General features: G+C 29.5%; 2 protein-coding genes across 2 annotated transcripts; both read left to right on the top strand.

Annotated features, from left to right (window-relative positions):
• Positions 1-130: 130 nt before the first annotated feature.
• LOC142240009 (putative chitinase 10) lies at positions 131-21,358 on the top strand. Its single transcript, XM_075311728.1, has 9 exons — positions 131-280; positions 365-538; positions 605-872; positions 3,420-3,634; positions 4,301-4,669; positions 16,826-17,113; positions 17,179-17,437; positions 20,551-20,768; positions 20,841-21,358. The coding sequence occupies exons 1-9, from the start codon at positions 217-219 to the stop codon at positions 21,287-21,289; spliced, it is 2,304 nt and encodes a 767-aa protein (XP_075167843.1). The 5' UTR covers positions 131-216; the 3' UTR covers positions 21,290-21,358.
• On the top strand, positions 8,342-12,953 carry LOC142237483 (chitinase-3-like protein 1). Its single transcript, XM_075308816.1, has 5 exons — positions 8,342-8,458; positions 8,522-8,695; positions 8,765-9,008; positions 12,067-12,302; positions 12,384-12,953. The coding sequence occupies exons 1-5, from the start codon at positions 8,398-8,400 to the stop codon at positions 12,824-12,826; spliced, it is 1,158 nt and encodes a 385-aa protein (XP_075164931.1). The 5' UTR covers positions 8,342-8,397; the 3' UTR covers positions 12,827-12,953.
• Positions 21,359-27,408: the final 6,050 nt, after the last annotated feature.

The raw sequence follows: 27,408 nt of genomic DNA, 5'->3' as shown, positions 1-27,408 counted from the left end.
AAAAATAATTTAAAAATGTAATTTTTATTTGTTCAACCATGTGTCATTAGTATACCTCATTAAAAGCTGTAATTATGCATTCACAACTTTAACAAAAATTTTCAATTATTGCTAGAAGTTAAGGAATATACAACTCCAATTATTGCTATTGACTATTCGCAATTTTTTTTTAAATTTGATTTTAGTTTAGCAAGTTATTTCGAAAAACAAAAAATTATGATTATATTGCAATTTTTATTTATAATGTCAATATTTGCCAATGCAAACACCCTGGTCACAGGTAACCTTCAGTGCTAATGAAACCACAGTAAATGTTCCTCTAATTAATACTTAACCAAAATTGTTCTCTTCATGCTTCTCGAAGATAAAATGATCAATTGTTATTTTGGTTCCTGGGCCAATGATAATCGTAGATACCAATATGAATTTATACCTGCAACAATACCACCTCTTTGCACCCATATCAGCTATGCATTTTTCGGCATAAATCACTTGGGTGTAATTGATGACTCGCACACTAAAGTTGGCGAAAATGCAAGTATGAGTGTTTCTTCTTTAGAATTGAAAATTCTTTTAAAATAGTAATGCTAAAAGTTTTCCTCAGATTGGATTAATAGTATAATTGGATTGAAATCAAAAGACCGCAAATTAAAAATTTTAGCTGTTGTTGGTGGAGACCAAGTATCATCTTCCCATTTTTCACGAATCGCAAAACACTCCTTAACTCGCAGTATATTCGTAGAAACCGCTATAGAATTTTTAGAACAAAAGGGCTTTGATGGCATGGATTTACATTGGTTGTTACCGGGAAGTTCTGGTGTTGCTGAGGACAAAAGTAATTTTGTTGGTCTTGTGCGAGAATTTAAGAAGAGGTAAGATAAGATCGACATTTAGACATTGTTCTTCACTGAGAGTTGAATGGAGATTTATCCAAATAATATTTCTCCATGTTCCAGTAATAGGAAATAGCAACGAATTCGATAATACTCGGACGGAGAAGTTTAGTAGATAATTAATTTTCATATTTTAATATTTTTTTTCCATAAGAATTATAATATGACCCAATGGTTCATTATCTCCCCCCGCCAGTACTATAGTGAAGTCTATGGACATACAATTTTTGTTTTCTGATTCAATCACGAAATTAATTGATCCAATTAATTTTTTAATTGAAATATCTTCAATCACAGAAATTATAGTATCAATTAAAAAAAAATAATTGAAGATCAATTAAAAAATTAATTGATCCAATTAAAAAATTAATTGATACTATTAAATTTTGTGATTGATTTTTGTTTCAATTAAAAAATTTGTTCAATCAATTAAATGTTTATTTGAATATTTTCTAAAACTCAATTAAGACTTTTAAGTGGATTTTTTTTGTTTTTTTTTTTTTTTTTTTATACCCTCCACCATAGGATGGGGGGTATATTAACTTTGTCATTCCGTTTGTAACACATCGAAATATTGCTCTAAGACCCCATAAAGTATATATATTCTGGGTCGTGGTGAAATTCTGAGTCGATCTGAGCATGTCCGTCCGTCCGTCCGTCCGTCCATCCATCGGTTGAAAACACGCTAACTTCCGAACGAAACAAGCTATCGACTTGAAACTTGGCACATAATTATATATAGATCCGGCTGAAATTTGGTACATGGTGTTAGTATATGGTCTCTAACAACCATGCAAAAATTGGTCCACATCGGTTCATAATTATATATAGCCTCCATATAAACCGATCTCCCGATTTGGCTTGCGAGGCCTCTAAGAGAAGCAAATTTCATCCGATCCATCTGAAATTTGGTACATGGTGCTAGTATATGGTCTCTAACAACCATGCAAAAATTGGTCCACATCGGTCCTTAATTATATATAGCCCCCATATAAACCGATCACCAGATTTGACCTCCGGAGCCTCTTGAAAGACCAAAATTCATCCGATCTGGTTGAAATTTGGTACGTGATGGGGTATATTAACTTTGTCATTCCGTTTGTAACACATCGAAATATTGCTCTTAGACCCCATAAAGTATATATATTCTGGGTCGTGGTGAAATTCTGAGTCGATCTAAGCATGTCCGTCCGTCCGTCCGTCCGTCCGTCCGTCTGTTGAAATCACGCTAACTTCCGAACGAAACAACGACTTGAAACTTGGCACAAGTAATTGTTATCGATGTAGGTCGGATGGTATTGAAAATGGGCCATATCGGTCCACTTTTACGTATAGCCCCCATATAAAGGGACCCTCAGATTTGGCTTGTGGAGCCTCTAACAGAAGCATATTTCATCCGATCCGGCTGAAATTTGGTATATGGTGTTGGTATGTGGTCTCTTACAACCATGCAAAACTTGGTCCACATCGGTCCATAATTATATATAGCCCCCATATAAACCGATCTCCAGATTTGGATTGCGGAGCCTAAAAGAGATGCAAATTTCATCCGATCCGGCTGAAATTTGGTACATGGTGTTGGTATATGGTCTCTAACAATCATGCAAAAATTGGTCCATATCGGTCCATAATTATATATAGACCCCATATAAAACATTCTCCAGATTTGACCTCCGGAGCCTCTTGGAGGAGCAAAATTCATCCGATCCGGTTCAAATTAGGCATGTGGTGTTAATATATGGTCGCTAACAACCATTCCAAAATTGGTCCAATCACACAAAAATTGGTCCATATCGGTTCGTAATCATGGTTGCCACTAGAGCCAAAAATAATCTACCAAAATTTTATTTCTATAGAAAATTTTGTCAAAATTTTATTTCTATAGAAAAGTTTGTCAAAATTTTATTTCTATAGAAAATTTTGTTAAAATTTTATTCGGTTCATAATAAAATTTTCATCATTATTTATTTATTTCTATAGAAAATTTTGTCAAAATTTTATTTCTATAGAAAATGTTGTTCAAATTTTATTCGGTTCATAATCATGGTTGCCACTCGAGCCAAAAATAATCTACCAAGATTTTATTTCTATAGAGAATTTTGTCAAAAGTTTATTTCTATAGAAAATTTTGTTAAAATTTTATTTCTTTAGAAATTTTTGTCAAAATTTTCTTTCTATAGAAAATTTTGTCAAAATTTTTATTTCTATAGAAAATTTGGGAAAATTTTATTTCTATATAAAATTTTATTAAAATTTTATTTCTGTAGAAAATTTTGTCAAAATTTTATGTCTACTTCGATTGTGGATGGCAGTGTTTAGATGAAGTTTCTACGCAATCCATGATGGAGGGTACATAAGCTTCGGCCTGGCCGAACTTACGGCCGTATATACTTGTTTTTTTTTTTTTAATTTAAGTGGAAAATGTTCCGTGAAAATTTTTTCTGTGAATGCTTTAGCACCTAGAAAGATACTCCTACCAAAATATTGGTTAAATTTAACCAATAGATTTTTATGTTTTTTTCGTAGTTTCACGGCAAACAAGCTTCAATTTGGAATATCGGTTACTGGAAATTTCACATATGCCGAAAAATGGTATGATGTACCCAATATAGCAAAACACGTTGATTTCATTAATGTCATGACTTATAATTACACAAATGATAAAAGAAACGTGTATCCTTCTCCACTTTATGGAACTGAATATTCCGTTGAGAAAAGTATCGATTTTTGGCTCACAAATGGTAATTATATTAAAATAGAGTGAAGTAAGTGAAAATATATTTTTAAATTGAATAAAATTAAATTAGTTTAAGGCAAAATTAGGTTCAGGTTAATAAATAAACGAAAATAAAATAAATTATATTAAACTAAATAAAAATAAAAATTTCTTTTAAATTATTTCAATAAATATATTTTTTTTATTAAATTAATTGATTAACAACCATAATAAAAAAATTGTTTTGTAAAACAAACCTAACACAGCGATAATGTCAGCGAATCCATAGCGGATTTTCTTCAAAATCCACTCGTAATACGAAAAGAATATTATTCAAATGCATTTATAAATGTGAGTGATTATTGTGAAATTCTAAAAATTAATTTTAACGTTAAAAAAAAATAAATTTTCCTTGAGTTTCAGCCTAAAAATTCTTCTGTTAAAGTTTCAACTTATCTTTAATATTAAAAAAATTTAAGAATATCTCTTTTCCGATTTTTATGTTTGATTTGGTTTAAACAGTTTCATTTAATTTAATTTATTTTTTTATTTTAACTAATTAATAATTTAATTTTTAATTAATTAATAATTTAATTAATTAATAATTTAATTTTAGTTTAATTTAATTTAAGTTTATTCTAATTTACATTTATTATATGTAATAACATCTGACTTTAAACTATTTATTTAGGTACCCCTGAAAGCAAAGTGATTATGGGTTTAGCATTATTTGCACGAGTATATACTATCCAGGACAATTCTTTATTAGCCGTTCCTAATATGGGTATATGCGCTCTCAAGAACAATGCAACCCTTGAATTTAACGAAGATCGAGCAACAAATGTTATTCGTCACCCGTGGGGTACGGCAAGCTTTGAGTCAATTGATACAATTGCGATCAAAATGGATTACGTCCAAATGATGAATTTAGGAGGAGTAATGGTATGGTCATTAGAAAACGATGACTTTAATGCTATGTGTGGACGCAAATACCCTCTATTGGCTACAATTGCACGAAAGCTTGATGAACGCTATGTATGCAGACACCTACCGGGTAGATGTTAAATATGATTTTTGATTTGATTAAAATCAAATATAATAAAATAAAAGGGCGTAGACTGTCGGAATCTATCCACCAGATTTTGACGAAAACATAGGAAGAGCCTATACGTAATGGGTACTTTTCCGAAATAGAAAAGGCATGACGTTTTGTGACGCAACCAAAAAGTGGTAAACATTGGAAGGGTCAAAAAGGGTAAACATTGGAAGGGTCTTTATGTAATATGTAGTTTTAGCCCAAAATATCGACAAGAAAAAAAAGACACGAGAAAAAAGTTACAGAAGGAAAATTTTTCTCAAAATCTTATTTCTTAAGAAAATTTTTTCAAACTTTATTTCTATACAAAATTTTGTCAAAATTTTATTTCTATAGAGAATTTTGTCAAAATTTTATTTTTGTAGAAAAATTTGTCACAATTGTATTTCTGTGGAAAATTTTGTAAAAATTTTATTTTTATAGAAAATTTTATAATTTTTTTTTTTAAATTGGCAACATTTTTTTCTAAAGAAAAATTTGTTAAGATTTTTTTCTATAGAAAATTATGTCAAAATTATATTTATACAGAAAATTTTGTTAAAATTTTATTTCGTTATTGTTGTTTTTGATCTCAGCTTAAAGCCATGCATTGACTAAACAACAAGTGTAGCTTAACCAACAGAGGAAAAGTATGCTTGTCAAATTTATTTCCTCTTTTGGTTACTTTTCCTCTGTTGGTTAAGCTACACTTGTTGTTTAGTCAATGCATGGCTTTAAGCTGAGATCAAAAACAACAATAACGATTGAAGAGAAGCCAACAATAACAAACAAAACGAATATTTTATTTCTATACAAAATTTTGTTAAAATTTTATTTCTATAGAATATTTAGAAAATTTTGTCAAAATTTTATTTCTATAGAAAATTTGGTCAAAATTTTATTTCTACAGAAAATTTTAATTTTACAGAAAATTTTGTCAAAATATTATTTCTATAGAAAATTTTGTCAAAATTTTATTTCTATAGAAAATTTTGTCAAAATTTTATTCCTACAGACAAACATTTTATTTTTTTTTATTCTTATTTATTTTTTTATTTATCTATAGAAAATTTTGTAAAATTTTATATCTATATTTTATTGCTATAGAAAAATTTGTCAATTTTTTTTTATATAGAAAGTTTTGTTAAAATTTTATTTCTATAGAAATTTTTTTAAAAATTGTATATCTATAGAAAATTTTTTCATAATTTTATTTCCTTAGAAAATTTTATCACAATTTTATTTCTGTAGAAAATGTTGTAATAACTTTATTTCTATAGAAAATGTTGTAAAAATTTTAGTTCTTTAGAAAATTTAGTCAATATTTTATTTCTATAGAGAATTTTGTCAACATTTTATTTTTATGGAAATTTTGTCAAAATTTTATTTCTATAGAAAATTTTGTCAAAATTTTATTTCTATAAAACTTTTTTTTTAAAAATTGTATATATATAGAAAATTTTTCCATAATTTTATTTCCATAGAAAATTTTGTCAAAATTTTATTTCCATAGAAAATTTTGTCAAAATTTTATTTCTAAAGAAAATTGTGTCAAAATTTTATTTCTATAGAAAATGTTGTCCAAATTTTATTTTTATAGAAATTTGTCAAAATTTTATTTACTTAGAAAATTTTGTCAAAATTTCTTGTTGTTGTTTTTTTGATTTCAGCTTAAAACCATACATTGACTAAACTACAAGTGTAGCTTAACCAACAGAGGAAAATAATGTTTGTCAAATTTATTTGGGCAAAGCCCTATAGACTGCAAGATGGTTGGATGGACGCACGTTTCGGAATTACCACATTCCTCATCAGCATCGTCTACTTGCAGCAAAACTATCAACCAATTATCAGAATTATCAGAATTTTATTTCTATATAAAATTTTGGCAAGATTTTATTTATTTAGAAAATTTTGACAAAGTTCGAAAATTGAAAAATTTTGTCAAAATTTAATATCTTAGAAAATTTTATCAAAATTTTATTTCTATAGAAAATTTTGTCAAAATTGTATTTTTTTTAGAAAATTTTGTCGAAATTTTATTTCGATAGAAAATTTAGTCAATATTTTATTTCTATAGAGAATTTTGTCAAAATTGTATTTTTATGGAAATTTTGTCAAAATTTTATTTCTATAGAAAATTTTGTCAACATTTTATTTCTATATTTTTTTTTTTGTAAATGTTATATCTATAGAAAATTTTGTCAAAATTTTATTTCTATAGAAAATGTTGTCCAAATATTATTTTTATAGAAAATATTGTAAAAATTTTATTTCTTTAGAAAACTTAGTCAATATTTTATTTCTATAGAGAATTTTATCAAAATTTTATTTTTATAGAAATTTTGTCAAAATTTTATTTCTTTAGAAAAATTTGTCAAAATTTTATTTATTTAGAAAATTTTGTCAAAATTTTATTTCTATATAAAATTTTGTCAAAATTTTATTTCTATATAAAATTTTGTCCAGATTGTATTTATTTAGAAAATTTTGTCAAAGTTCGAAAATCGAATAATTTTGTCAAAATTTAATATCTTAGAAAATTTTGTCCAAATTTTATTTTTATAGAAAACATTGTCAAAATGTTATTTCTATAGAAAATGTTATAAAATTTTTATTTATATAAAAAACATTTCCAAAATTTTATTCTTATGGAAAATTTGTAAAGTATCCCTTAGTTGGAGAGAAATATTTTGCAAAATCTAAAAATGTTGGTAGAATTCTACCAACTGTGACAACCGTGGTAATAATACGCCTTTTGGTGGGATCACTTTTTCATCAATTGGGCGAGAAATCTGGCATTGTACAGCCATATTCTCGAGTATATAATAATGAATGAAGGTACGTATATTAGCCATAATCATTTTTCCTTGTGAATTCCATAAAACGGTGGCCATTACCTCTTCGCCGGGTGCGACAAACTTATTTTTATTTAGCGCACGTGCGGCCGGTTCTGTCTACTGTTTCGATAGGCAAGATCAAAATTTTCAAAAATGATTACCTAGAAAATGAAATTATTTAAAAAGTATCGCAATGTGGCAAAAATATGGCACAATAATTCAAAAAGTATGATTTTAAGTGAATGGCACAGAAAAAAGTTGTACAAAAGTATCAGAAAATGACAATTTTATCAAAAAACATAGGTTGCAACGTCGATATTGACCATGGGAAAATTCATTAAAACATTTATTTCACAATAACCATCGAAGGAAAAAAATCCATATCGGTTGGCGATTAATTTTTGGATTTCCGAGACCGATGAGACCAAAAAGTCCTTTTGTGATGTCTTCCGCAGCGTTATTAGAGGTTTTCTCCCAACGTGGGCATTATTTTCCGTTAATAGGGACGTCATTTTTGAGTTGAGGTTTTGGGTATTTGATGGAGAATTTAAGGGATTTTGTTTGACTGAAATGCGTGTCCGTTTTGGGAATTATTTGGAATGAAAGCATCCTGATTTGGGTACAAGTGTTTGAAAAATACAAGCAATACACGTTTCGGTAATTCAAAGTACCCACCCTCATATAAAGTTCAACCCGACCGAACTTTACGTCATTCTTAAATTTTAATTATTGCTTAGGGCCACTTAATGCATAGACACGATCTGAGTTTTCCTCTTGTTTTGTCATTCCACCGTCATGTATATACCTAACGTCCCATTATTAGCTACAACTTTAGGGGTGTACATCATTTACAAAATTATTATCTTTAGCAAAATGAAAAAATCATTATTACTTATCCTCTTAGCTATGTCTATTAGTTTAGCGAAATCTGCAAGTAAGTTTCCTTCAATCATTCCATTTGGGATCGAATTAAAATGAAGTTTGTGTTTTCTTTTAGGAAAAATGATCTATTGTCGCTACAACTTTCAGTCCTTTTATCGTAGTGATGAGTTCTCATTTGAACCCGAAAATATCGATCCAAAATTATGTACACATTTAGGTTTTGGCATTTTCAATATAACCCAAAATGGGGAATTGGAAACAAAATCATCACATCTTAAGGATCAATTTGGTAAGATTATCACAAAATAATATCCAAATGGAAATCTAATTTCAAGTATCACCACATATCATCATTTAGGTTTGATTAAACGCACAGTGGCTTTGAAAAAGAAAAATACAAAACTGAAAATATTGGCTATTGTTAGGGTCTCTTATGATGGGCTTGACAACAACAAACGTACCAGTTTCGTATATACTTCAGCGAATTTCATTTCACAAAATGGTATACATGGTTTAGATTTGAATATTGTGCTACCACCTGAAATAGATGTGATGGTACTTCGAAATCCCTATGAAACGTTAATGAAGGAATTGCAAAAGAAGTAAGTTTCTTGTATAAAATGGAATATATAGACATCATTTTAAAGTAAAGGTGTTGGAACTCCTTTTTGTCGAGTACCCTTATTCACATTTGTATGTTTAATTGTCCTAGAGTGGCTAAAATATATCTCCTCGTTAAGAGTTCGCCTATCCTCCTATTTTTTTACTTAATCCAAAATACAAATGTAGTGTCTACTTTATATATTGGTCAATATATGAAAGGACTTCTAATGAAGAGATGTATTTTAGTTACTCTAAAGTAAGCAAACATACAAAGCTATGTGAACAATGACAGGAGGGGGTCTGTTGCCTTCACTATGGAATGTTGCTATAAACAGTATTTTGCTCTTGGAAAAATATATGGAAAGAAGAGTTTTTCTGTAGAAAAGCCATATTTTAGCCACTCTAGAGCATTCAAATATTCAAAGATATGTGAAAAGTACATAATATTCCCTAATGACGATTTCTTTCATATTTACTTTTGTATGTTTGTATAAATATAATTTTTCTCACCTTACCAATTTTTTACTTAATCCAAATACAAAGTTAGGTTAGGTTAGGTTAGGTTAGGTGGCAGCCCGATGTATCAGGGTCACTTAGACTATTCATTCAGTCCATTGTGATACCACATTGGTGAACTTCTCTCTTATCACTGAATGCTGCCCGATTCCATGTTAAGCTCAATGACAAGGGACCTCATTTTTATAGCCGAGTCCGAACGGCGTTCCACATTGCAATGAAACCACTTAGAGAAGCTTTGAATCCCTCAGAAATGTCACCAGCATTACTGAGGTGGGATAATCCACCGCTGAAAAACTATTTGATGTTCGGTCGAAGCAGGAATCGAACCCGCGACCTTGTGTATGCAAGGCGGGCATGCTAACCATTGCACCACGGTGGCTAACCATTGCACCACGTAGACCTCGTACCAAATTTCAACCGGATCGGATGAAGTTTGCTCCTCCAAGAGGGTCCGGAGGACAAATCTGGGGATCGGTTTACATAAGGGCTATATATAATTATTGACCGATATGGATACATTTTTGCATGGTTGTTAGAGACCATATACTTACAACACGTACCAAATTTCAACCGGATCGGATGAATTTTGTTCCTCCAATAGGCTTTGGAGGTCAAATCTGGGGATCGGTTTTTATGGGAGTTATATATATTTATGGACCGATATGGATCAATTTTTGCATTGTTGTTAGATACTATATACTAACACCACGTACCAAATTTCAACCGGATCGGATGAATTTTGTTCCTCCAATAGGCTCCGGAGGTCAAATCTGGGGATCGGTTTATATGGGGGCTATACGTGAACGTTGTCCGATATGGTCCATTTGCAATACCATCCGATAACCTATATCAATAACAACTACTTGTGCCAAGTTTCCAGTCGATAGCTTGTTTCGTTCGGAAGTTAGCGTGATTTCCACAGACGGACGGACATAGCTAGATCGACTCCGAATTTCTCCACGTCCCAGAATATATCTACTTTATGGGGTCTTAGACCAAAATTTCGATGTGTGATGGGATTTCCCATCTCGAATTTCTCCACGTCCCAGAATATATATACTTTATGGGGTCTTAGACCAAAATTTCGATGTGTGATGGGATTCCCCATCTCAGTAATGCTGGTGACATTTCTGAGTGTTTCAAAGCTTATCTAAGTGGTTTCGCCACAAGACGGAATACAGTTCGGACTCAGCTATAAAATGGTGATACCTCATCATTGAACTAAATACGATAAGTTCACCACTGTGGTATCACACTGGACTGAATAGAGTAAGTGATCCTGAAAACTACCTGAAATAACCTAACCTAAACTGAAATAACCCTACGAATATATTGTTCGTTCCTTATTGATTACGCGGTCCTAGTATTATCCGAAATTAAAACAGAAACCTATTAAGGGTGCTAAGTAATGAGCAGCAAATTGCCTCCGCTTGTCACTCCAAGGCATGGTGAAAACATCACTGTGGACTCTTTATCACCCAAATCCATGACACCTGAAGGAGGGATCCAAAGGCATCGAATTCGATTTCAGAGAGAAATCATCAAGAATCATCCATCTGATCGCACCAGTGATGAAGAAAAAGGTATTAGATGTGGCGGATACAACGGCGATATCTGTATCGGCATATCTGTTTTCCTGGTGGAGAAAGGGGGGCTAAAAGTCACTGCACTCAAAGAACGTATTTCTTTTCCAGGAAAACGTAGTTGGTTTCACTGCAATGTGGAATGCCGTTCGGACTCGGCTATAAAAAGGAGGTCCTATGTCATTGAGCTTAACATGGAATCGGGCAGCACTCAGTGATAAAAGAGAAGTTCACCAATGTGGTATCACAATGGACTGAATAGTCTAAGTGAGCCTGAATAGTCTAAGTGAGCCTGATACATCGGGTTGCTTCCTAACCTAACCTTTACCGATAAACGAAAATTTCGAAAACTACAATTTTTGGACTGGTAGACTCGTAACTCATGTGAACCGTCTTTTTATCTTTCCCCCAACCAACCTCGTGTTTACTAAATAGGAAAAGGTTATTGAAAGTAACTGCAAGAATGTTCAATAATTTAAATGTTCCGACCATGAATATGGATATCGTCTCTCATGGTTCACCATGAAGAAGGCAGCTTAGAAGGACCAGTGCAGTTCTATTCAATCTACGATAAGATATATCTAGGTACTTAACTAGCGATATCTGACAGCATTCCAAGACGTATACCCCCAGGCTAAGTCTGGTCATTCGTCTCATATCACGAGGCACCTCTTTAAGTGTCTTACGAAACCGAAAGACCTGATACCTATTGCGCTCTGATCGCGTTCAAACGGGGAGAAAACATTTTAAAAAGTGGAAAATTCTATTTCTCCAAATGTTGAATGATCAAAAACCCCAAAAGTCTACATTTCCAAATATTTTGAAGTCTAATGATTGAAAAGTCGTCTTCTTGCTGCAGGGTAATCGAAACATTTTAAATTCAATCAAACTTTTCACTAGAATTGCATACAAATTCCTTTTCTAACCTCCACGAGCCAATCGACTTCCTCTTTAGATTCAAAAGTCAAGACCTTTTACTTGGTATCTCCATAAGTGGATTAACTGATCATGCACGTTTGTTTGCATCGTGGGTTCATTCCTATGTTGCCTTCATCAACATTATGGCCTACAATTATGCCAGGGAAGATACGCTCAGTTTTGATGCACCTCTATCGTCAGAGAGTGGAAGGATTGGTGGACCTGGGGGCATATCAGATGTTAGTACATGCGTGGATTATTGGTTACGTATTGGTAAGATAATGTGATATTTGAAACTTTTGTTCTCTCGCTCCACCGTTTCATTTAATTTTTTTTTTTTGCCATTTAATTTAGGTGCACCAGCTGATAAACTAAACTTGGGTATAAGCCTTCTTGGTTTGGTGTATAGAACGGATAATGCTCTAGTGAAACATGCTGATGCAACTGGAATACTGATAGAGAAATGGCATTTTTCACAAATATGTACGCAAAGAAAGCATTTCACAGAGTCCTTTGACGAAGCACAATCAGTACCTTATATGGCCAATGCATCTACATGGATTTCTTTTGAGAATGCTCGCAGTATTGAAATGAAAGTTGAATTGGCTATAAATGCAAATTTGAAAGGTATCATGATTGCCGATATTGATGATGATGATTTTCGTGGAATGTGTGGTGAACGTTATCATTTGATTAAGTTCGCTAAACGAAAGCTCCAACGTCGTTATGACACCATAAATGGAATATCTTGTTTGAGAGGAGATGCATTCCTAAATCGTTGTTTCAAGGAATATTAAATCGATTGCAATATTAATAATAAGGAAAAGAAAATCTGCTCGATCCATGTATGGAGGGAGATATGAGAAGTTGAACAGTGAAAAAAAAAAATAATAAATACTGGCGTTTGCATAAAATTTCTAATAATGATATTTAGAGTCCTTGCTGTTTCTACAGGCTTCGGAAAGCCAAATTGAGACATCGGACTATATGGAATTTTTTCGAATGTTTGAAATTTGAAGTATCGTCTATTGGCTGCCACTACATTTTCCCATTTTTCTGGTGACTAATGTCTTTTGAATCAATCCGCAAATCGACCTAATTTTTGGCTCATCATTACGGTTGCCACAGTTGGTAGAATTCTACCAAATATAGAAGATTTTTTACAGTTCTTAAAGTTTTGTTAGATTTTGCAAAATATTTCTTCTCTTTCAGTAAGAGATACTTCTATTTTCTATAGAAATAAAATTTTCACAAGTTTTATATAGAACTAAATTTTGACAAAATTGTCTATAGAAATAAAATTTGGCAAAATTTTCAATAGAAATAAAATTTTGACCAAATTTTCTGTAGAAATACAATTTTGACAAAATTTTCTATAGAAATAAAATTTTGACAAAATTTTCTTTAGCAATAAAATTTTGACAAAATTTTCTATAGAAATAAAATTTTGACAAAATTTTCTATAGAAATAAAATTTGACAAAATTTTCTATAGAAATAAAATTATGAAAAAAAAATTCTATAGATATAAAATTTTTAAAAAATTTTCTATAGAAATAAAATTTTGACAAAATTTTCTATAGAAATAAAAATTTCTATAAAAAAAATTTTGACAAAATTTTCTATAGAAATACAATTTTGACAAAATTTTCTATAAAAACAAAATTTTGACAAAACTCAATAGAAATAAAATGTTGACAAAATTTGCTATAAAAATAAAATGTTGACAAAATTTACTATAAAAATAAAATTTTGACAAAATTTTCTATAGAAATAAAATTTTGACAAAATTTTCTATAGAAATTAAATTTTGACAAAATTTTCTATGGAAATAAAATTTTGGCAAAATTTTCTATGGAAATAAAATTTTGACAAAATTTTCTATGGAAATAAAATTTTGACAAAATTTTCTATAGAAATAAAATTTTGACAAAATTTTCTATAGAAATAAAATTTTGACAAAATTTTCTTTAGAAATAAAATTTTGACAAAATTTTCTATAGAAATAAAATTTTGACAAAATTTTCTATAGAAATAAAATTTGACAAAATTTTCTATAGAAATAAAATTATGAAAAAAAAATTCTATAGATATCAAATTTTTAAAAAATTTTCTATAGAAATAAAATTTTGACAAAATTTTCTATAGAAATAAAATTTTCTATAAAAAAAATTTTGACAAAATTTTCTATAGAAATAAAATTTTGACAACATTTTCTATAGAAATACAATTTTGACAAAATTTTCTATAAAAATAAAATTTTGACAAAACTCAATAGAAATAAAATGTTGACAAAATTTGCTATAAAAATAAAATGTTGACAAAATTTACTATAAAAATAAAATGTTGACAAAATTTTCTATAGAAATAAAATTTTGACAAAATTTTCTATAGAAATAAAATTTTGACAAAATTTTCTATGGAAATAAAATTTTGGCAAAATTTTCTATGGAAATAAAATTTTGACAAAATTCTCTATGGAAAGAAAATTTTGACAAAATTTTCTATAGAAATAAAATTTTGACAAAATTTTCTATAGAAATAAAATTTTGACAAAATTTTCTAAAGAAATAAAATTTTGACAAAACTCAATAGAAATAAAATGTTGACAAAATTTGCTATAAAAATAAAATGTTGACAAAATTTTCTATAGAAATAAAATTTTGACAAAATTTTCTATGGAAATATAATTTTGACAAAATTTTTTATAGAAATAAAATTTTGACCAAATTTTCTATAGAAATAAAATTTTGACAAAATTTTCTATAGAAATAAAATTTTGACAAAATTTTCTATAGAAATAAAATTATGAAAAAAATTTCTATAGATATAAAATTTTTAAAAAATTTTCTATAGAAATAAAAATTTCACAAATTTTCTATAGAACTAAATTTCCACAAATTTTCTATAGAAATAAAATTTGACAAAATTTGCTATAGAAATAAAATTTTGACAAAAATTTCTATAGAAATAAAATTTTGACAAAATTTTTTTTTAGAAATACAATTTTGATAAAATTTTCTATAGAAATACAATTTTGACAAAATTTTCTATAAAAATAAAATTTGACAAAATTTTCTATAGAAATAAAATTTTGACAAAATTTTCTATAGAAATAAAATTTTGACAAAATTTTCTATAGAAATAAAATTTTGACAAAATTTTCTATAGAAATACAATTTTAACAAAATTTTCTATAAAAATAAAATTTTGACAGAACTCAATAAAAATAAAATGTTGACAAAATTTTCTATAAAAATAAAATGTTGACAAAATTTTCGATAGAATTAAAATTTTGACAAAAATTTCTATAGAAATAAAATTTTGACAAAATTTTTTATAGAAATACAATTTTGATAAAATTTTCTATAGAAATACAATTTTGACAAAATTTTTTTATAGAAATAAAACGTTGACAAAAATTTCTATAGAAATAAAATTTTGACAAAATTTTCTATGGAAATAAAATGTTGACAAAATTTTCTATATAAATAAAAATTTGCGAAAATTTTCTACGGAAATAAAATTTTGACAAAATTTTCTATAGAAATAAAATTTTGACAAAATGTTCTATAGAAATAAAATTTTGACAAAATTTTCTATTGAAATAAAATTTTGACAAAATTTTCTTTGGAAATAAAATTTTGACAAAATTTTCTACAGAAATAAAATGTTGACATGATCTTCTATAAAAATAAAATTTTCTATAAAAAAAAATTTTGACAAAATTTTCGATAGAAATAAAATTTTGACAAAATTTTCTATAGAAATAAAATTTTGACAAAATTTTCTATAGAAATAAAATTTTCTATAAAAAAAAATTTGACAAAATTTTCTATAGAAATAAAATTTTGACAAAATTTTCTAAAGAAATACAATTTTGACAAAATTTGCTATAAAAATACAATTTTGACAAAACTCAATAGAAATAAAATGTTGACAAAATTTGCTATAAAAATAAAATGTTGACAAAATTTACTATAAAAATAAAATGTTGACAAAATTTTCTATGGAAATAAAATTTTGACAAAATTTTCTATGGAAATAAAATTTTGACAAAATTTTCTATGGAAATAAAATTTTGACAAAATTTTCTATAGAAATAAAATTTTGACAAAATTTTCTATAGAAATAAAATTTTGACAAAATTTTCTAAAGAAATAAAATTTTGACAAAATTTTCTATAGAAAAAAATTTTGACAAAATTTTCTATAAAAATAAAATTTTGACAAAACTCAATAGAAATAAAATGTTGACAAAATTTGCTATAAAAATAAAATGTTGACAAAATTTTCTATAAAAATAAAATGTTGACAAAATTTTCTATAGAAATAAAATTTTGACAAAATTTTCTATGGAAATAAAATTTTGACAAAATTTTCTATAGAAATAAAATTTTGACAAAATTTTCTACAGAAATAAAATTTTGACAAAATGTTCTATAGAAATAAAATTTTGAAAAAATTTTCTATTGAAATAAAATTTTGACAAAATTTTCTACAGAAATAAAATGTTGACATGATTTTCTATAGAAATAAAATTTTGCAAAAATTTTCTATAGAAATAAAATGTTGACAAAAGTATTTTATATACATCACCAAGCGTCTTATTTTTCTCAGTGCATATTTTATTTAAATATTTTATGGATGGTAAATGCCATGGTACATGTCGATGAATATTTATTTTTGAAAGTCTAAAAAATGAATACAAATGTTCATAGGTTGCTAAGAGAATTCAAGTTTCATTGGCTGCCCCTTATTTAATTGTTGGATTTTCCGGTCAAAATATAAAAATATTTTCCTATAATTCACGATATTATTTTTATTTTCCAGAAAATGACTACTAAACTTCTTGATGTATTATTGATCATTTGTATAGTGCCCAGAGTTTTCGTAAAAGCAGCAAAAAATGAAAAAATGGTCAATTGCTATTTGGGTTCATGGTCCTATGATCGTCCCTCTGAAGAAAATTTAAATGCTGAAGCAATTTCCATAGGTCTGTGTACCCATTTGAGTTATGCTTTCATTGGTTTAACTGATGCTGGAGCATTGGATATACAAAAATTCAAAAATGATAAGGAAATTGGTAAGACATACCATTCGCATCCAATTTAAGTTACACGGCAAATTCAATTTTCTATTTTCCTAAAGATTGGCTTAAACGAACCGTTGGCATGAAAAAATATAAACGTAATTTAAAAGTTATAGCTGTTATACGCGGTGATTCCTATATATTTTCCGATCCACAAAAGCATAGCATTTTTAAGGATTCAGTATTGGCATTTCTTAAAAAATATGGATTTGATGGCATAGACTTGTATTGGGTGTATTCGGATACCGATAAGGATACAGAGACGGCATATACCGATAAAAGGAATTTTGTTCTTCTTTTGCGGGATTTACAGGAAGCGTAAGTCGTAAAATCAAGTACATATATGTGAAAAAAGAGTTATCATAGGAAAGTGTAGGGGTTTGGGGTAAGCTACAACAAACTGAAAAAAAAACTTTGTCATGAGTACAAAATTTTTGTGTCCTTAAAATACGAATGATAGTTTAGCTTAGTCTTCAATGATGTATTTCGTTGATACAATCCACAAAAAGTTTACATTAATTTAAAGATTTTCACCTTCACTTAAGGATTTTGGTTTTGATTCTAAGTCAAAGGTGGGGCTTCTTTAAAACATGGACAGTTTTTAGGGAGCTATGTAACATAAAATCTAATCTTTATTTTAAAGAAGCAGAATCTCGGAATCAATACCAAAATCCTTAAGGGAAGGTCAACATCTTTGGATCCAAGTAAACAAGTTTTTGAGTGTAGGCTCTATGAATTTAAAATTAGGATACAAATTTAATTTTTCGAATTTTCTTTCCCTTTTTATGATTTATTAACAAATATAAATAAAATTAAAAAAAAAAATCATATTTTAAAGTAAATATTTTCTTAATTTCCAAAAAAGCTTTGAAGTAAAGATGCAAAAATCCTAAAAATTAGAATTAGCCTGTATTTCTATAGAAAATTTTGTCAAAATTTTATTTCTATAGAAAATTGTGTCAAAATTTTATTTCTATAGAAAATTTTGTCAAAATTTTATTTCCATCGAAAATTTTGACAAAATTTTATTTCTATAGAAAATTTTGTCAAAATTTTATTTCTATAGAAAATTTTGTCAAAATTTTATTTCTATAAAAATTTTTGTCAATATTTTATTTCTACAAAAATTGTTGTCAACATTTCATTTCTATAAAAATTCTTGTCAACATTTTAGTTCTATGGAAATTTTTGCTAATTTTTTTTTGTATGGAAAATTTTGTCAAGATTTTTTTCTATAGAAAATTTTGTCAAATTTTTATTTATATAGAAAATTTTGTCAAAATTTTATTTCTATAGAAAATGTTGCCAAAATTTTATTTCTCTAGAGAATTTTATTAACATTTTATTTCTATAGAACATTTTGTCAACATTTTATTTCTATAGAAAATTGACAAAATTTTAATTCTATAGAAAATTTTTGTCAAAATTGTATTTCTATAAAAATTTTGTCAAAATTTTATTTCTATAAAAAGTTTTGCCAGCATTTTATTTCTATATAAAATCTTGTCAAAATTTTATTCCTATAGAAAATTTTATCAAAATTTTATTTCTATAGAAAATTTTGTCAACATTTTATTTCTATAGAAAATTTTGTCAAAATTTTATTTCCATCGAACATTTTGCCAAAATTATATTTCTATAGAAAATTTTGCCAAACTTTTATTTCTATTGAAAATTTTGTCAAAATTGTATTTCTATAGAAAATTTTGTCAAAATTTTATTTCTATAAAATTTTTGTCAACATTTCATTTCTATAAAAATTCTTTTCAACATTTTATTTCTATAGAAATTTTTGTTATTTTTTTTTTTGTATGGAAAATGTTGTCAAAATTTTATTTTTATAGAAAATTTTGTCAAGATTTTTTTTTCTATAGAAAATTTTGTCAAAATTTTATTTCTATACAAAATTTTGTCAAAATTTTATTTCTATACAAAATTTTGTCAACATTTTATTTCTATACAAAATTTTGTCACAATTTTATTTCTATACAAAATTTTGTCAAAATTTTATTTCTATACAAAATTTTGTCAAAATTTTATTTCTATAGAAAATTTTGTCAAAATTGTATTTCTATAGAAAATTTTGTCAAAAATTTATTTCTATAGAAAATTTTATCAAAATTTTTTTTTTTGTATTGAACATTTTCTCAAAATCTTATTTCTAAGGAAATTTTATCAAATAAAATAAAAAATAAAATATTTCTATAAAAAGTTTTGTCAAGATTTTTTTCTATAGAAAATTTTGTCAAAATTTTATTTCTATAGGAAATTTTGGCAGAATTTTATTTCTATATAAAGTTTTGTCAAGATTTTTTTCTATAGAAAATTTGTCAAAATTTTATTTCTATCGAAAATGTCATTATTTCTATAAAAATTTTTGTCAAGATTGTTTTCTATAGAAAATTTTGTCAAAATTTTATTTCTATAGGAAATTTTGCCAGAATTTTATTTCTATAGAAAATTTTGTCAAAATTTTATTTCTAACGCAAATGTTGTCAAATTTTTATTTTTTGTATTGAAAATTTTCTCAAAGTCTTATTTCTATAGAAAATTTTTTTTAAAATTTTATTTCTATAAAAAGTTTTGTCAAGATTTTTTTCTATAAAAAATTTTGTCAAAATTTTTTTCTATAGAAAATTTTGTCAAAATTTTATTTCTATAGGAAATTTTGCCAAAATTTTATTTCTACAGAAAATGTTGTCAAAATTTTATTTCTTTATAAAATTTTATCAATTTTTTTTTTCTATAAAAAATTTTATCAAAATTTTATTTTTATAATAATTTTCTATAGAAATAAATTATTAGAAATAACTTTTCTATCGAAATATAATTTTGATAAAATTTTATCAAAATTATATTTCGATAGAAAAGTTATTTCTAATAATTTATTTCTATAGAAAATTTTGTCCAAATTTTATTTCTATATACAATTTTCTCAAAATTTTATTTCTGTAAAAAATTTGTAAAAATTTTATTTCTATAGAAAACTTTTCAAAATTTCATTTTTATAGAAAATTTTGTCAAAATTTTATTTATATAGAATATTTTGTCAAAATTTTATTTCTTTAGAAAATTTTGTCAAAATTTTATTTCTATAAAAAATTTTTGTCAAAATTTTATTTCCATAGAAAATTTTGTCAAAATTTTGTTTCTGTAGAAAATTTTGTCAAAATTTTATTTCTAAGAAAATTTTTTTCAAAATTTTATTTCTATAGAAAATTTTGTCAAGATGTTAGTTCTATAGAAAATTTTGTCAAAATTTTATTTCTATAGAAGATTTTATCAAAATTTTATTTCTATAGAAGATTTTATCAAAATTTTATTTATATAGAATATTTTATAAACATTTTATTTCTTTTGCAAAATATTTCATTCTTCCTTCGGTTACATATTATATTGTCTTAACTTCCATTGAATTTCCTTATCTTTAGCATGGATCCATTAAATCTCCAATTGGGAGTAAGTGTAAGTGGTTCGGTGAGTACAGCACATGCTTGGCACGATGTCCCAAGATTATTCAAATTTGTTCATTATGTCAATGTTCTGGTCTATAACTATACGGATGGTACAAAAGCAGCACATACGGCACCATTTAGTGGTACCGATGACAATAACGTGCAAATGGATATACATTATTGGTTAAAATCGGGTATGTAATGGATTTTCGATTCCCCATTGGTAAACGCTATCGATAATTTCCAATATTTCTTCCTCGCTTAAGGTAATTACGATAAAATTAACATAGGTGTAGCCCTAATTGGACGCATGTTTAAATTGAAGGAGAAAAGGCATAATGAACCAGGATCCGAGATTGCAACCGGTAGAGAAAATCCATATCTACCTTATTATGAAATCTGTAAATTGGTTCAGGATTACAATAGGACATTTGATGATCATGCTGGTGCCTCATATGCTTATTTGGATGATAATTGGATTACGTATGAGGATGCCCATAGTCTTGCCCTTAAATTGGATATGATTATGGAAAAACAATTGCGTGGTATCGCCGTATGGTCGGTGGAAAATGATGATTATCGTGCCCAATGTGGAGAGCAATTCCATTTGTTGCAATTCATTAGGAGATATTTTAGTCGTTGGTATTATAGAGTTGGTAGTTTATCGTGTAAATCGTATGGTGAGAAACGTGCTTATTGTTACAAGGAGTATTGATTGGAATTTAAATAATGTAAAATAATGAGAAATAAATTTATTTAATAAAAAAACTTGTATTTTTTTGTCACGATGGCTACTTTGTCAGTTCTATAATTTAAAGGGTGATTATTATCTTTTTCGCAACACTGTTTTAAACAACTGACGCACATTTCAAAAATCTTCAGTTTGGTCTATAATTTAATCATGAATCGAATAACGCTTTAAAATTATTGAATTTTTTTTATCAAAATGCGTACTCTTTTAAGAAAGTTCATCGAGCTCTTCTTCCATTTTATTGTGACTAAATTTTGCTTCAAATTTGCATTGGTGGACATTAGACGCTTACATAGATTTACCGGTAATCAAAAACTTACTACTTGCAGTATTAATATGTTAACTTACCTTACATATTAAAATTAATATGTTAACTTACCTGTGTACCCACTTTGAACTCTGTTCATAGGTTAGGTTAGGATAGGTGGCAACCCGATTTATCAGGCTCACTTAGACTATTCAGTCCATTGTGATACCACATTGGTGAATTTCTCTCTTATCACTGAGTGCTGCCCGATTCCATGTTAAGCTCAATGACAAGGGACCTCCTTTTTATAGCCGAGTCCGAACGGCGTTCCACATTGCAGTGAAACCACTTAGAGAAGTTTTGAAACCCTCAGAAATGTCACCAGTATTACTGAGGTGGGATAATCCACCGCTGAAAAACTTTTTGGTGTTCGGTCGAAGCAGGAATCGAACCCACGACCTTGTGTATGCAAGGCGGGCATGCTAACCATTGCACCACGGTGGCTCCCTAACTCTGTCCATAAAGGAATGATTTAAACCCCAGGCGAAGACCAGTCATTTATATGTCTGTGGAACCACGTTAGCCCACTTTGGACCCCGTCCACAGGAGAAAATCTTAAACCCCAGCCGGGAAATTTTTGTCACTGTGGGATTGCATTAGCCCACTTTGGACTCCGTTCACTAGAGAAAGTCTTAACCCGGCCGACGTTACGAACCCCGATCAAGGGCTGTCCTCCCTTGTCGTTTCAAGTTCGCCTTATCCCATTTCGGACTGTTTATGAGAGAAAGTCTTACATCTCGCCAACCATATCAAATCTGTTGCAATACTATGCTATTCAAATCGCAGAACACGAAAATAGACCACGCTTGAAAACGAAGCACAACCCAAAAAGAAATTTTTGGTTCATATTCATATATGAAATATTGGGGTTAATTTTGATAATGAGCTCCAAAAATAAAATGGAGTTAAACCCTAAAAAGAAATAAAAATCATAAAAAATTGATGTTGTTGTCTTCCATATAATTTTTTTGGGGTCCTACTTCATTGATGTTTTGAGGCTCATTTTCATGTGGAAATTGACCCCAAATCCGAACTTTCACAATATATTTGTGCACCGTAAAAATGAGCCACAATAAACTATGACTGATTCCAAAAAACACGGGCCTATTTTCACATTTGATTTAAAACACCCTTGTGAAAATTAACCCTAACTGCGGGATCGATCAGGGTCCCAAGAAAATGAGCTACCCAACGCAAATGAAATAGGACCTTATATATTGGACAACGCTTTATAAGACCCGTAAAAGTGAGCGCCAACAAAATCGACCCCAAAATCTAGGGCTTATTTTCTCTTATGATTTAAAAGGACGTATGAAAATTGGTCCTAACTAATTGAAAAATATGAAGTTTTAAATACAATCTCAAAAAAGAAGTTGAGGTTCATTTGAATTATGTCAAGTTTTATGCTCATTTTCATGGGGAAATTGACTCCATGAAAATGAGCCCCAAATCTGAAATTTAACAATGAATTTGTGCACCATAAAAATGGGCCACAATAAACTATAACTGATTTCAAAAAACACGGGCCTATTTTCACATTTAATTTAAAACACCCTTGTGAAAATTAACCCTAACTGCTGGATCGATAAGGGCGGTGTGAAAATGAGCCCCAAGATAATGAGCTACCCAACGCAAATGAAATATGTCCTTATATATTGGACAACGCTTTATAAGACCCGTAAAAGTGAGCGCCAACAAAATCGACCCCAAAATCTAGGGTTTAATTTCTCTTATAATTTAAAAGGCCGTATGAAAATGGGCCCTAACTAATTGAAAAATATGAAGTTTTAAATACAATCTCAAAAAAGAAGTTGAGGTTCATTTGAAATATTTCAAGATTGAGGCTCATTTCCATGTGGAAATTGACCCCATGAAAATGAGCCCCAAATCTTAACTTTCACAATGAATTTGTGCACCAAAAAATGAGCCACAATAAATTAAAACTGAAAGGGTCTATTTTCACATTTGACTTAAAACACCCTTGTGAAAAGTAACCCTAACTGTTGGATAAATCAGGGCAGTGTAAAAATGGTCCCCAAGAAAATAAGCCCTATGTGTGAGAGCCAACAAAATCGACTCCAAAACCTGGGGTTTATTTTCTCTTATGGTTTAAAAGGCCGTGTAAAATTGTGCACTAAATAATTGAGAAAATATGAAGTTTTAAACTCAATCTTTTGTATTTATTTTCAAAATGCAAATATACCCGAAAATTAAATAGATTTAATCCCACAAAACATCAAAATTTAGTGTTGTTTTTCAAAAAAAAAATCGCCGTTCCATTTCATTGAGATTTTGAGGCACAGTTTTATGGAGCTCCTATTTATAGTGCCATACCCCAGTGAACGAAAATTGACCCCACTTAAAACGAAATCAAATCTCAATGCGTTATGAAAATGAGCCCCAAAATCTAAATTAAGTAGGAACCAAAAAACTTATATGAAAAACAACAAAACCAAATTCTTATATTTTTGGCGAGGACCTTCATTTTCTTTTTGGGTTTGTTTATCATATGAAAATAAACGTCAATATTTCAAATGAAAATAGAGTCTTAATTCATTTAGGTTTTAGGGCTCATTTTCATGAGACCCCAAAACATAGGGCTTATTTTCTCTTAAGATTTAAAATGACGTATGAAAATTGGCCTTAAATAATTGGAAAAAAAAAAAACAAGTATATACGGCCGTAAGTTCGGCCAGGCCGAATCTTACGTACCCTCCACCATGGATTGCGTAGAAACTTCTACGAAAGACTGTCATGGACAATCGAATTACTTGGGTTGTGGTATCTTAAAACTCCTTAACATCGTTTTCTAAATTGTGAGTTAGTCCATACGTGGTATTAGACAATACATAGAGAGCCAGAATTGAAATATGGGAGTCGCTTATATGGGTTGTGTGATTGGGAATCGATTTATCTGATGGCTATATATAACTATAGACCGATATGGACCTAATTAGGCATGATTGTTAACGGCCATATACTAGCACAATGTACCAAATTTCAACTGACTCGTATGAAATTTGCTCCTCCAAGAGGCTCCAAAACCAAATCTCGGGATCGGTTTATATGGGGGCTATATATGAATATGAACTGATATGGACCACTTTTGGCATAGTTGTTAAATATCATATACTACCACCACGTACCAAATTTTAACCGAATCGGATGAATTTTGCTCTTCCAAGAGGCTCCGGGGGTCAAATCTGGGGATCGGTTTATATAGGGCCTATATATAATTATGGACCGATTTCGATTTGCATGGGTGTTTGAGGCACTATATTAACACCACGTACTAAATTTCAACTGAATCAGATGTCTTTTGGTCTTCCAAGAGGTTCCGCAAGCCAAATCGGGGGATCGGTTTATATGGGGGCTATATATAATTATGGACCGATGTGGACCAATTTTTGCATGGTTTCAGAGACCATATACTAACACCATGTACCAAATTTCAGCCGGATCGGATGATATTTGCTTCTCTTAGAGGATTCGCAAGCCAAATTTGGAGGTCCGTTTATATGGGGGCTATACGTAAAAGTGGACCGATGTGGACCAATTTTTGCATGGTTGTTAGAGACCATATACTAACACCATGTACCAGATCGGATGAAATTTGCTTTTCTTAGAGGATTCGCAAGCCAAATTTGAGGGTCCGTTTATATGGGGGCTATACGTAAAAGTGGACCGATATGGCCCATTTGCAATACCATCCGACCTACATCAATAACAACTACTTGTGCCAAGTTTCAAGGCGATAGCTTGTTTCGTTCGAAGTTAGCGTGATTTCAACAGACGGACGGACGGACATGCTCAGATCGACTCAGAAGTTCACCACGATCCAGAATATATATACTTTATGGGGTCTTAGATCAATATTTCGATGTGTTACAAACGGAATGACAAGTTAATATACCCCCCTTCCTATGGTGGAGGGCATACAAAAAAATTAAATTTTCAATACAATCTCAAAAAAGAAATTGTGGTTCATTTTCTTTTGAAATATTTGGGTTTATTTTCAAAATGCAAATGGGCCCAAAAATCAAAAAAATGGTCTACATCGGTCGATAATTACATATAGCCCCCTTATAAACGATCCTCCGATTTGGCTTGCGGAGCCTCTAAGAGAAGCAAATTTCATCCGATCAGGCTGAAATTTGGTACATGGTGTTAGTATATGGTCTCTAATGACCATGCAAAAATTGATCTACAGCGGTCCATAATTATATATAGCCCCCATATAAACCGATCACCAGATTTGACCTCCAGAGCCTCTTGGAAGACAAAAATTCATCTGATTCAGTTTAAATTTAAATTAAATTTGGTGTTAATATATGACCTCAAACACCCATGCAAAAATTGGTCGAAATCGGTCAATAATTATATATAGGCCCCATATAAACCGATCCCCCAGATTTGACCTCCGGTGCCTTTTGGAGAAGCAAAATTCATCCGATCTGGTTGAAATTTGGTACGTGATGTTAGTATATGGTATCCAACAACCATGCAGGAATTGGTTCCTATCAGTCCATAATCATATAAAGCCCCCATATAAACCGATCCCCAGATTTGACCTCCGGTGCCTTTTGGAGAAGCAAAATTCATCCGATCTCGTTGAAATTTGGTACGTGGTGGTGATATATGATATTTAACAACCATGGCAAAAGTGGTCCACCGATCCCGAGATTTGGTTTTGGAGCCTCTTGGAGGAGCAAATTTCATCCGATCCGGCTGAAATTTGGTACATGGTGTTAGTATATGGTCTCTCACAACCATGCAAAAATTGGTCCACATCGGTCAATAATTATATATAGCCCCCATATAGACCGATCCCCCGATTTGGCTTGCGTAGCCTCTAAGAGAAGCAAATTTCATCCGATCCGGCTGAAATTTGGTGCATGGTGTTCATATATGGCCTCAAACACCCATGCAAAAATTGGTCGAAATCGGTCCATAATTATATATAGCCCCCATATAAACCGATCCTCAGATATGACCTCCGGTGCCTTTTGGAGAAGCAAAATTCATACGATCTGGTTGAAATTTGGTACGTGGTTGTAGTATATGATTTTAACAACCATGCCAATAGTGGTCCATATCAGTCCATAATCATATATAGCCCCCATATGAACCGATCTCGAGATTTGGTTTTGGAGCCTCTTGGAGGAGCAAATTTCATCCGAGTTAGTTGAAATTTGGTACATTGTGCTGGTATGTGGTCATTAACAACCATGCCTAACTAGGTCCATATCGGTCTATAGGTATATATAGCCCTCAGATAAATCGATCCCCAATCACACAAAAATTGGTCCATATCAAGTTCATAATTGTATATAGCCCCCATATAAGTGACCCCCATATTTCAATTCTGGCTTTCTACCACGTATGGACTAACTCACAATTTAGAAAACTATGTTAAGAAGTTTTAAGATACCACAACCCAAGTAATTCGATTGTGGATGACAGCCTTTAGTACAAGTTTCTATGCAATCCATGGTGGAGGGTACATAAGATTCGGCCTGACCGAACTTACGGCCGTATATACTTGTTTTCTTTAAATTTTTGCCATTGATACTTTGAGGCACAGTTTTATGGAGCTCCCATTTGTAGTGCCATACCGCAGTAATCGAAAATTGACCGTACTTAAAACAAAACCAAATCTCAATGCTTTATGAAAATGAGCCCCATGAAAATGAGCCTCAAAATCTAAATGAAGTTCTACTTCCAAAAAATGATATGGAAAACAACAAATGTTTGTTTTGGGGGGAGGGCCCTCATT

This window comes from Haematobia irritans, chromosome 5 (assembly GCF_050003625.1).
Source record: "Haematobia irritans isolate KBUSLIRL chromosome 5, ASM5000362v1, whole genome shotgun sequence".
In the NCBI taxonomy this organism is placed as follows: Eukaryota; Metazoa; Arthropoda; class Insecta; order Diptera; family Muscidae; genus Haematobia; species Haematobia irritans.
This window is presented reverse-complemented; position numbering and strand designations above follow the sequence as displayed.

What these genes read in the sequence shown, in the direction of transcription:
- LOC142240009 (XM_075311728.1), top strand. Translation starts at nt 217, where the DNA reads ATGATTATATTGCAATTTTTATTTATAATGTCAATATTTGCCAATGCA. An exon ending in CGATTTTTGGCTCACAAATG is followed by an intron (nt 3,635 to 4,300) that starts GTAATTATATTA and finishes CTATTTATTTAG; the next exon opens with GTACCCCTGAAAGCAAAGTG. An exon ending in CAAAAATGATAAGGAAATTG is followed by an intron (nt 17,114 to 17,178) that starts GTAAGACATACC and finishes ATTTTCCTAAAG; the next exon opens with ATTGGCTTAAACGAACCGTT.
- LOC142237483 (XM_075308816.1), top strand. Translation starts at nt 8,398, where the DNA reads ATGAAAAAATCATTATTACTTATCCTCTTAGCTATGTCTATTAGTTTA. An exon ending in ACATCTTAAGGATCAATTTG is followed by an intron (nt 8,696 to 8,764) that starts GTAAGATTATCA and finishes ATCATCATTTAG; the next exon opens with GTTTGATTAAACGCACAGTG. An exon ending in ATGAAGGAATTGCAAAAGAA is followed by an intron (nt 9,009 to 12,066) that starts GTAAGTTTCTTG and finishes CTTCCTCTTTAG; the next exon opens with ATTCAAAAGTCAAGACCTTT.